This window comes from Bos mutus, chromosome 13, assembly GCF_027580195.1.
Source record: "Bos mutus isolate GX-2022 chromosome 13, NWIPB_WYAK_1.1, whole genome shotgun sequence".
Classification (NCBI taxonomy): domain Eukaryota; kingdom Metazoa; phylum Chordata; class Mammalia; order Artiodactyla; family Bovidae; genus Bos; species Bos mutus.
The window spans coordinates 27,005,813-27,016,594 of record NC_091629.1 but is presented as its reverse complement, the minus strand read 5'-3'; the positions used below and the strand labels follow the sequence as shown (position 1 = coordinate 27,016,594).

At 49.9% G+C, this 10,782-nt stretch overlaps 1 protein-coding gene across 1 annotated transcript; it reads right to left on the bottom strand.

Annotated features, from left to right (window-relative positions):
• Positions 1-718: 718 nt before the first annotated feature.
• Positions 719-8,455, bottom strand: CST8 (cystatin 8). Its single transcript, XM_070382011.1, has 3 exons — positions 8,216-8,455; positions 4,299-4,412; positions 719-802 (listed from the first exon to the last, which is right to left on the bottom strand). The coding sequence occupies exons 1-3, from the start codon at positions 8,453-8,455 to the stop codon at positions 719-721; spliced, it is 438 nt and encodes a 145-aa protein (XP_070238112.1).
• Positions 8,456-10,782: the final 2,327 nt, after the last annotated feature.

Here is a 10,782-nt window from a genome sequence, read left to right as displayed (position 1 = left end):
GTCCTCTCTGTCACTTTGCACATACACAACTGCATACCCAACTGCATACATAGTATAACCTGCACACATATGCACACTCGTGCACACTTGTGCACACACGTGCACCCCAGACACATGTGTACTTCAGCTTCCCCTGAAGCTTTATTGCCCTCATCTCTCTCTATCGGTGACCACTGTTGACATTTACATATAATGAAGAATAAATTCTCCCAATTCTCAGAGCCCCCGCAGGGGAGGGCTGACGCTTCTGCCAGGGGGTTTCCCAGCCCCCTGGGGGCCCATCCACTCAGGACCCAGGGAGGGAGGAGTCTGGGAGCCTCATCTGGCGTGAGTTAGCACCCACTGTATTCAGCCCTCTGTGTGTGTACGTCTGTGTGTGTGTGTGTGTGTGTGTGTGTGAGGGGTGTTATCCAATCAAAAAGTGATTCCTTCCCATGTGTGCGGTGGAAAATGGAATCAGCCTTCACTCCACCCTTTGTGCTGAGGGACAAACGTTCCTTATTCCTAGTGGCATGCCATCATGTCAGCCAAAGGCAAGTGGCCTCCTGTGAGGCCAGGAAGGAGGCATGGGTCTTGCCCACCTTTCATTACCACATAGTAAGAAACTAGAAAGTAGAACAGCAAGCAGGGACACATGTGTGAGGAAAACATGTTGGTAACGGCTCACAGGCCATCACTTCTTCACAAAGCGAGGGGTGGTGGCGGGGTGCCAGAGCCTCTAGATGTCCACACACTGCTTCTTCATCACAGTGAAATAGCCGTGCCATGGGAGTGCGCCCACACAGAAGGTGCACATTTGTCTCTGAAAAAGACCACCACCACAGCAAAAGTCAGCAGTGTGCCAAGTGCGAGAGAAAAATCAGTTCTGTTACCGGGTGCCAGCGCAGGAGCTAGGTGCCAGCGTTGGGGCTAGGTGCCAGCATAGGAACAGGCCAGAAGACGGGTCGCCACCTGTCAAGCAACACCCCACAGAATTTGCCGGCTGGAGGCTGCAGACCCTTGTAGCCACCAGAAGTTACATGGAGGAGTGTTTGTCCCCATCCCATCCGTGGATAGACAGCAAATACTAATCATCGTATTTTTGGTGGGAGATCAGACATAAATTTGATTTTATTTTTATAAAATAAAATATTAATATTTTCTATAATGTAAATACTGTAGTTCTGTGCCAGGTATAAACTAATATGTGTCATCTTAATAATCAAATAATGCCTTTTGCTCTGACAACAAATACATCAGATAAGAGCAATGTAGAGAATTCTAGGACCTAACATAAATTTTATTCCAAACCTCCCCCTTCTCCCTTTAAAAATGTCATTGAAATGACAAATGAAAACTTTTATTGTGGGTAATAGATGGATGAATGGGTGGAAAGAGGCTTAGGCAGATGGACGGGCAGGTAGACATCCTAGAAAAACAGCAATGGCCGTCTTCGATAAATGACTGGAAACACAGGGGCATTTCAGAAGTGAGGGGCAAACAGTGTCAGAGAGAAGGACGTTAGGTTTTGGCTGAATTCTGACACATACAAAGGAGGATTATGGGGTCTCCGTCCCCACAAACCCACAAGATACCAAGTCAAGATGATTTTATGGGCAAATTATGTCAAACCTTGGGAATCCAAAGCTCTTTTGGTTTTTAAACTGATCTAATTGCAGAAAAAAGTTGAAAAGCCCCTGTTCTCATTACACCAGACCTGAGAAACCCTGAAGCCAAAACACAACCAAGAAATAACTGTAACCCAGACTTACCTAGTAAAATGAAATGTAATATCCTTTTAAAAGTCAGCAAATTAAAGGCAGCATAGTGAACAATTGCTGGCCCTCGTGCAGTGCTCTTCAGCGTTCCCTTGACATGAAGTGTGTACAGTGTCTGTATCTGGACATTCTGATTCAGTAGGTTTGGGATGAAGCAGTGGAATCTGTGTGTGTGTGTGTGTGTGTGTGCGTGCGCGCGTGTGTATGTGTGTGTGTGTATGTGTGTGTGTACCCCACACTCCAAGTCATTCTCTGGGGAGTTTGAGTGTACTTAATATTGATATATAGAAAAGCAAAATTCATAAACAAAAAGTGGCACACTAAGCCACCAGGCTTCCCTGGTGGCTCAGACAGTAAAGTGTCTGCCTGCAACGTGGGAGACCAGGGTTCAATCCCTGGGTCGGAAAGATCCCCTGAAGAAGGAAATGGCAACCCACTTCAGTACTCTTGCCTGGAAAATCCCATGGACAGAGGAGCCATGGTAGACTACAGTCCATGGGTCACAAAGAATCGGACACGACTGAGTGACTTCACTTCACTAAGCCCTCTATATTCTCAGAGAGGAGGGCAGACCCCACCCATGCCACTGCTTCTTTCCAGCCTGGACCCGGCAGGATGGCTCCCACAAAGGGAGGTGACAAGAAAAAGAGGCTGTCCTGTCAACAACAAAGCAGTGACCTGAGACTAGCCACCCACATGCACAAGTACATCCACGGAGTGACCTTCAGGAATTGCACCCTTGCAATCAGACAGAACTAGAAATTTGCCATAAAGGAGAGGAGGATGCCAGATGTGTGTGTCCATAGCAAGCTCCACAAAGCTGATCGGGTCAGAGGAACAAGGACGGTCCCCCGCTGGCATGTCCAAGTCCAGTTGTCCAGAAACCCTGCCAAAGATGCGGCTTCACCCAGAAAGTCTGCACACCCTGACCTGTGCGCCTGACACCACTCTCAGTGCAGATGAATTAACCACGACACTCAGTTACAGAACAACCGAAAAAAGACATGTACTTCCTATTCCAGACACATAAGGATGACTCAATACTAGGGGATCTATTATTTGAATTTATTTTAGTAATGGGTCAAAGAAGAAAAATTATTCAATATACTTGGTAGATGTTGAAGGAATAATTAATAGAAGAAAACATCCTTAATTAAAAAAAATAACTCTTGGTAAAGAGGGAGTTGGAAGAACTTTGGAAATCAACACCTGATATAGTATTTACTAATAAGGTATAAATACTGAAAAGAACCCCATTAAATCCTCCAGGAATGAGACACCACCCAGCATGACTCCTCTTCAGCATTATTCCAAACACTTGGAAAGAAAGGAACAAAGGTTTGTTCATCGATAAATGTGTGCTCTAAAACCGAGATGGGCCATGGAAACTTTACAAAGAATAAAAGAGCTTCCTGGAGACAAGTTTCCTAATTAATCTTAATATTAATTCTTTAATATTTTCTACAAACAGGTAAAAAGTAACAACTCTCCTTTATGCTCAAGGCACCCAGTAGAAAATATAAACTTCAGCCCACGATATTTCTACTACCAGGAAAAGATAAAACTAAAATAGAAGATCAAATGGTATCCCGCATGCTCCCTGCTTGAATGTTTGTCCTGAGGAGCCTCTGCTCTGCTGGAAGTGATGGATTTGTTCACAGCAAGCCCACAGAGGAAGTTTTAGGTTCTGGTCAACTGACCTTTGTGTTTCCCACCGTGACTGCATGCCAGAGCAGTTCTGAGCATGGTCCCAGGACCCCCACTGCAGGAGCTCATTAGCAAGGCCAGTTCTTAGATTCCTCTCCAGACCTACTGAGTCTGATTCTGCAGGGGGAACCCTGTCATCCTCGTGTGTCAAGGCCGCCAGGTGATTCTGACATGTCTCATGTGAAGGACCATGGGTGTGAAGGAAGGGGCCACCTCCACCTGCAGAGAGCCCGGGGGGAAATCAGAGGAAGCCCTCAGGTCTACCCCGGATACTCCCACCCCGAGTCAGAAATACAGGCTTGAGGCCAAAAGCCCCCAGGCCATGTCAGCCCTCTGCTTCGAGCCTGGGGCTCTTCCCATGGCTGAGCCTGGGAGGCTGGGGACACTCCTGACCTGGTCACTGCTTAATCTCCAGCACCCAGCATAGCACCTGGGGCCAGGTAAGCTTTGATGAGCAGTTGAGTGAATGAATGGACTTCCCTTTGTGCTTTCACAAGGATGGGCAACCTCGGGTCAGGCCACAGCAGAGTGGTACCTCCAGGTCCAAGAGGGTGGACCCAGTGAATGTGTGTGAGCAAGTTTCCCTGCACCAGGAACCCAGAGGAATGGAGTGCTTGTACTGAGAGTGATCTTGACAGCACCGTGTCCCTAGGCTGAGGTTTCCTCCACGTCTGCTGTCCTGCACTGTCTGCTACGAGGGCCGCAGGACTGACCACTTTGGGGCTCCGCCCTGGGAGAGGCGCCGACCACTCAAAGACAAGCTCTGGGTACCGCGAGTTCTGCCTGGGGCTCAGAGCAGCCAAGACTGCCGCAGACAGTTGGTGTGTCCCCTACCTTTTCCAGTTTGGAGGTGTTCTTAACCACGCAATTCTCGTTACTGTTTGGAAGCTTTCTGCAGTTGGTGCGGGAGATTTCAGCGTCAATAAAGTATTCCAGACGATCTGTGACCTGTTGATTACCAGTCATGCAATTTTGTTCAAAAAAGCCTTCTTCTACTTTTTAATGTTTTTAACAAACCCTGAAAAAACTGCTCTTCCTTTTATTCCCTCTCCTTATCTCCTCCTCCTCCCTCCTCCAAACATATCTTTAGGAGATGGCCTGTGGAGCCACCACACAAAGATACCCCTACCTGGAGCCGGATTCCCTGGGGCAGAGGCCCCATCCAGTGTGGGGCCTTTCTGAAGGCAAGACGTTCTACTTAAGAACAACCGGCTTCTGCGCCCAGGGTGTTACCCGTTCACTTGGGCCTCTTGGGAACAGGACCCTCAGCCACATGGGATCCCCTCCTTGAGCCCCTTTCCATACACACACACACACACACACACACACACACACACCCTTCAGATTTTGTCACCTGAGATCCCCTGCCCATTGAGGCTCCTCCACCTAAGACCCCTAGCCCCACCCCAGGGCCCCGTGTAGCCAGGCTTGTCTTCCTGTTCTCTGAGTGTTTAGGAAGCAGAACAGGAGTGGTTGACAGAATTCATGAATGAATGAGTGAGGTGAAGGCTGCTGTATGTAGATTTATTAATAAATCTGCTCCCATCTGGTTTTAAAAGATTACGGCAGGGTTTAGAGATGGCCAAGCCTGCCATGCAAAAAATACTTCTCCCATCAGCTCTTAGAGCAGGAATAGATAAGGGCAGTCCTTCCACAGTGGTGTCCCAGACCTTTGTAGGTGGGGTCCCCGGATCAACAGCATTAGCATCACCAGGGAAGTGGATGGAAATGCAGGTTTTGAACCACTGAGTCAGAAACTGCTGAGGGGGTGGGGTATGCACAGTCAGTGTCTGAACAAGCCTCCAGGTGATTCTGATGGCCAGGGGAAGCAAAATAAAGCAAAGAGGAAGAAGACAGCAAGAGACAGGAGTGTATCTGCAGCTTGGGTCCAGGTTCCCCTGGATTCAACCTTCGATACCAGGCTTTCCCACACTGCCTCTCCAGCCTTAAGCAAGGAGATCCTACCAGTCCATCCTAAAGGAAATCAACCCTGAATATTTATTGGAAAGACTGATACTGAAGCTGAAACTCCAATACTTTGGCTACCTGATGCAAAGAGCAGAGTCATTGGAAAAGACCCTGATGCTGGGAAAGATTGAAGGTGGGAGAAGAAGGGGATGATAGAGGATGAGATGGTTGGATGGCACCACCGACTCAGTGGACATGAGTTTGAGTAAATTCTGGGTGATAGTGGAGGACAGGGAAGCCTGGTATGCTGCAGTCCATGGGGTCGCAAAGAATCAGATGTGACTTAGCGACTGAACAACAACAAGTGACGTCTTAGTTTTGTTCCAGAGAACTAACAGGGAGACTGGGCTGTCATGGGAGAAGCTGGTTGGCCAGCTGGCGGCCAACCCAGGACTGAGACAGAAGCATCGGACGTGGAACACGCTCTCCCGCTGCGGTCCTGGCCTCGGCTCCTCCGGCCACAGGAAGGCAGAGGACGACCTGATTCCAGGAAAGTGGCGACCCTTTCCAGAGGTGAGAAAACCAGAATGGCAGATTGAAAGACCACATCTGGTCACAGGGATCCCAAGAACTCCCTGACCTGATGCCCCTCTGGCTTTCAGTCTTCCTAAGACAGCCTGAACATCTCGCCCACAGTCTGGGAGGCCCGGCCTGGCCTGGTCACAGCCCACCCATCTGGCCGCTCACACCGGTTCCTTAGGGCTAGGAGTCAAACTCCTTCCCCCCTCCTGCACCCCTAAACTCTCCCTGCTGACCTCCTGTAGCAGAGACTGTTGATGGGGGCCCAGGCACCCACCTACTCTGCTGCTTCCCGGGGCTCCCTGCTGCCAGATGGAGCCAAGGACCCTGGGAGCAGCTCCCAGCCAGTGACAGGCGAGAGCTGGTGGGAGAGGAACCCAGCTCCCCTCCTGCAGGCGGCCCAATCCTGCACAGGTGTTGCACCATCTCCTTGAGGCTCAAGGGACACGGAGTCCAGATGCCCTCAACAGTCAACATGCTCAGTGACTCCCCTGCACTGGCCACTTCCCTGCCCCCTCTAAATCCCCTCTGACCACCAGGTGCTTCCTGGATGGCCTCTCAAATAAACCACTTCACTGAAACACTAGTCCTAGAAGCTGCTACTGAGAAACCCCCAAAAAACCACCACCTACCAGCCTCCTCTCCCTGTAGCCCATCTGCCCTCGGGCATCACCTTCATCTTTCCTTGGGGAGGCAGGTCTCAGTCATGACTGTGCAGGGGACCCAGGTCCCACCCAGAGACCCTCACTTAATTGGTGAGGGTGTGGCTGGTGCAGGAAGGGGACTCACCAACTCTCTAAGGAAGCCCCACAGGCAACGTGCCATAGGCGGCATCCCAGCTCTCCAGCTTGGCTCAGGGTTTTGTTTTTTTTTTTAATTTTTTTCATCGTCTTTGGCTTCCCTGATGGCTCAGATAGTAAAGAGTCTGCCTGTAATGCAGGAAACCTGGGTTTAATCCCTGGGTCAGGAAGATCCCCTCGAGGAGGAAATGACAACCCATTCCAGTATTCTTGCCTGGAGAATCCCATGGTCAGAGGAGCCTGGAGGTCTAGAGTCCGCGGGGTCACAGAGAGTCAGAAATGAATGAGCCACTAACTCTCTCTTTGATCAACATGTCTTGGCTGAGAGTAGAACCTGATTTCCAGTGAAAGACAGCTCTTTACTTAATTAATTAATTTATTTTTGTTCACATTATGCAGCATGTGGGGTCCTAGTTCCCCAACCAGAGATCGAACCTATGCTCCTTAAAGCAGGGAAACTCAGTCTTAACCACTGGACGGCCAGGGAAGTCTCGCAGTTTGTCTTCTAACTGGTCCCCTGGCTTCCTAAAGGCTGTAATCATTTGTTTCCATCTCAGCCTCATCTACAGCATCTGGTACTGCTTGTTGCCCAAGCTACTTGGGTCCCAAAGGAGAAAACCGTGAAGGGCTTTGCTTCCTGTGCAGAAGTCACAGGACCCAGGAGCCTTTACTGTGAAGGGTGATGGCGGTGCCCCTGATGGAGCGTGCAGTCGCCAGCATCATGTGTTGGGGACACTGGGCTGATGGTGCACGTGTTCCTGGAGACAGGGTCACATGTAGACTGGCCCCGCTCCTGCCACAAGAAAGCCTGGAGTCCAACACCTGGCCTGTCTGCTGAATGTCTTTGCAACACATCCTTGCAAATCTCCTGTGCACTTACACCCCAAACACACCCCAAACACCCGACTGAGGCTAGAAGTCTGCAGAATTCTAACACCAAGGACCTCTTCTTGGACTTGGCAGGTGAGGATGGAGCGTCTCCCACATGGATATCAGGTGATTGATGACTCCCAGCACTGGGTCACCTGAGGCCCTGTAGGGAGGGATTCCATGGACAGAACCACTGTCGCTAAAATGATGTAGGACTGAGAGCATGAAGGGATCTGGGAGCAGGCACTTTATGAGCCTCCCTATTCCATGTCAACCCACATTCCACGGGATATGGGGAGATTGAATGTCACTCAGGGTAGCATTATTGTAAACATATTCATGGTGCTCAGTTGTCTCCCAACCTTAGCAAACATGGATCACAGATGTGTGATTTGCCATTTGGGATGTAACCGAGTTCATAGGTTGGGGCCCCTAGGACAGCCGTCATGGCACTTAAGAAAGGGAGCTGGCCGTGGGGCTCAGCACCACTGGGTTCCAGTGCTGCTCACGCACCCTCCCTCTCATTCTGGCTTCGGTCTGTGCTGCCAGGGGCAAGCAGGAGCAAGTATGCAAACTGGGAGGAAGCGCCCTTACCTGCATCTGCACCCGCAACACCTTGACCACCTGGAAGAAGAATTTGTCCTCGCTATCCTTGTTGTACTCCTGCATGGCGAACCACAGGCACTGCTTCACGTTGCCGCTTGAGCTGCTGACGTTCTTTAATTCCCACAAGACCTTGTCCGTGTCCTTGTATACAAGCGTGTTGCCCCCCAGGGCCACCAGGGCCACCAGGAGGGCAAGCAGGAGCTGGTAGGTCCCCCAGAGTCTGGTCATGGTCCCTTCTTTTGGGGACACAGGTGAACGTCTCTGTCCTCCCAGGGAAGGAGCTGCGAGTGGTGTGGGGTGGCCGCTGCTGGCACGCCAGTTTCCAGAGATCTTACCCAGAAAGAATCAGCTTGGATCAAGACAAAAGCATCAGGGTCAGCTGGTGGGACTATCCCCGTCTTCCAAGGAGCCCCACCCATGAGAAGCCAGGTCAGAATCCCCACCTGCCTGCTGCCCTGCTCCTCTTGGGTGACTCCTCCAGGGAGCTCACTTAGAGCCCCAGGTCCACACCTACCCCGTGTGCCTCCTGTTTCTGTGTCTCTGGCTTGTAAGAGGTGGCTGTGAAGGGTGTGGCGGCCCGAGGTTTCCTACTCTGGCTCCCTTTCCTGCCGGCTCCCCGTCCTGGGGGTTGCGCTCTGACCTAGTTCCAGCCCAGAGTTCTCCTATGAACCCAGCACTCTCAGCTGCATCAACGCCCTAGTCTGGGGCTTTCTTGCTCCTGCTCCCTGGTCTGTGGTCACCTGCGACCTCCGTGCCTCAGAGGGCAGTCCCACTTTGTGATGTAATCCCACACCTGTGACCCTGTCTCAGAGGGCGCCTCGCCCCTGCTGGCCCCTGGTCCCTGGTCCCGGTGGTTCACATGGCACGCGAGACCCTCCTGCTTCTGCCCTTGGAGTAGAAGGCCGAGCACACTATGACCTCAGCTGCCTAAGCGTCTGGCCTCTGACCCCTTCTGCTGGGCACCTTTCCAATATCTTTGCGAAATTATGCAAGTATTTCTGCATAATAAAAGACCAGAGATAGAATCAATGCAAAGCATTAAATGAATTTAAATTTAGTGAAAGAAAGTGAAAGGTACTCAGTCATGTCCGACTCTTTGCAAACCCATGGACTATACAGGTCCATGGAATTCTCCAGGCCAGAATACTGGAATGGGTAGCCATTATCTTCTCCAGGGGGTTTTCCCAACCCAGGGATTGGACCCAGGTCTCCCACATTGCAGGTGGATTCTTTACCAGCTGAGTCACCAGGGAATGGCCTATTGCTGGTCACCTATTGGTACAGTTGACTCTTGAGCAATGCAGGGGTGAGGGGCACCTACCCCCAGTACAGTCAAAAATCCACATAGACCATCTGATTCCCCCAAAACTTAACTACTAATAGCCTATTGTTGAAATTTGTTTACAGTCCACATATGCATTAAAAAAAAAATATCCATTTATAAGTGTACCTACCTACTTTAAGCCAGTGTTGTTCTGAGGTCAGCTCTAATGCATTCATGATTTTTAAATTTTGCTACATATTAAAAGCACCAGGGGTATTTTAAGAGTTTCCTACCTTTAGTAAATACGTGTGTTAGTTGCTCAGTTGTGTCCAACTTTTTGAGCCCATGAACTGTAGCCCAAGAGGCTCCTCTGTCCATAGGATTCTCCAGGCAAGAATACTGGAATGGGTTGCCATTTCTTTCTCCAGGGGATCTTCCCAACATAGGGACCGAACTCAGGTCTCCTTCATTGCAGGCAGATTCTTTACCATCTGAGCCACCAGGGATACAAATGCATTATGATTTGAATAAAAGGAGCCTCTTCAGTTCAGTTCAGTCTCTCAGTCATGTCCAACTCTGTGACCCCATGGATTGCAGCATGCCAGGCTTCCCTGTCCTTCACCAACTGTGTGAGCATGTGATGTGCGTGCATGTGTGAGTGTGTACTGTACAAAGTGTGTGGGCCAATTGATTCTTATTCTCCATCTGGCTTCTGTGTTTCCTATGACCTTAGAAGTTCAGTTCAGTTCAGTCGCTCAGTCGTGTCTGACTCTGCAGCCCCATGGACTGCAGCATCCCACGCTTCCCTGTCCTTCACCAACTTCTGGAGCTTACTCAAATTCATGTGCATCGAGTCGGTGATGCCAACCTACCATCTCATCCTCTGTTGTCCCCTTTTCCTCCTGCCCTCAATCTTTCCCAGCATCAGGGTCTTTTCAAATGAATCAGTTCTTTGCATTAGGTGGCCAAAGTATTGGAGTTTCAGCTTCAGCATCAGTCCTTCCAATGAATATTCAACACTGATTTTCTTTAGGATGGACTGGTTGAATCCCCTTGCAGTCCACGGGACTCTCAAGAGTCTTCTCCAACACCACAGTTCAAAAGCATCAATTCTTGGTCGCTCAGCTTTCTTTTTAGTCCAACTCTCACATACATGACTACTGGAAAAACCATAGCTTTGACTAGATGGAAATTTGTTGGCAAAGTAATGTCTCTGCTTTTTAATATGCTGTCTAGGTTGGTCATAGCTTTTCTTCCAAGAAGCAAGCGTCTTTTAATTTCATGGCTGCAG

What these genes read in the sequence shown, in the direction of transcription:
- CST8 (XM_070382011.1), bottom strand. Translation starts at nt 8,455, where the DNA reads ATGACCAGACTCTGGGGGACCTACCAGCTCCTGCTTGCCCTCCTGGTG. An exon ending in TGTTGCGGGTGCAGATGCAG is followed by an intron (nt 4,413 to 8,215) that starts GTAAGGGCGCTT and finishes GGTAATCAACAG; the next exon opens with GTCACAGATCGTCTGGAATA. An exon ending in ACACCTCCAAACTGGAAAAG is followed by an intron (nt 803 to 4,298) that starts GTAGGGGACACA and finishes GGTCTTTTTCAG; the next exon opens with AGACAAATGTGCACCTTCTG.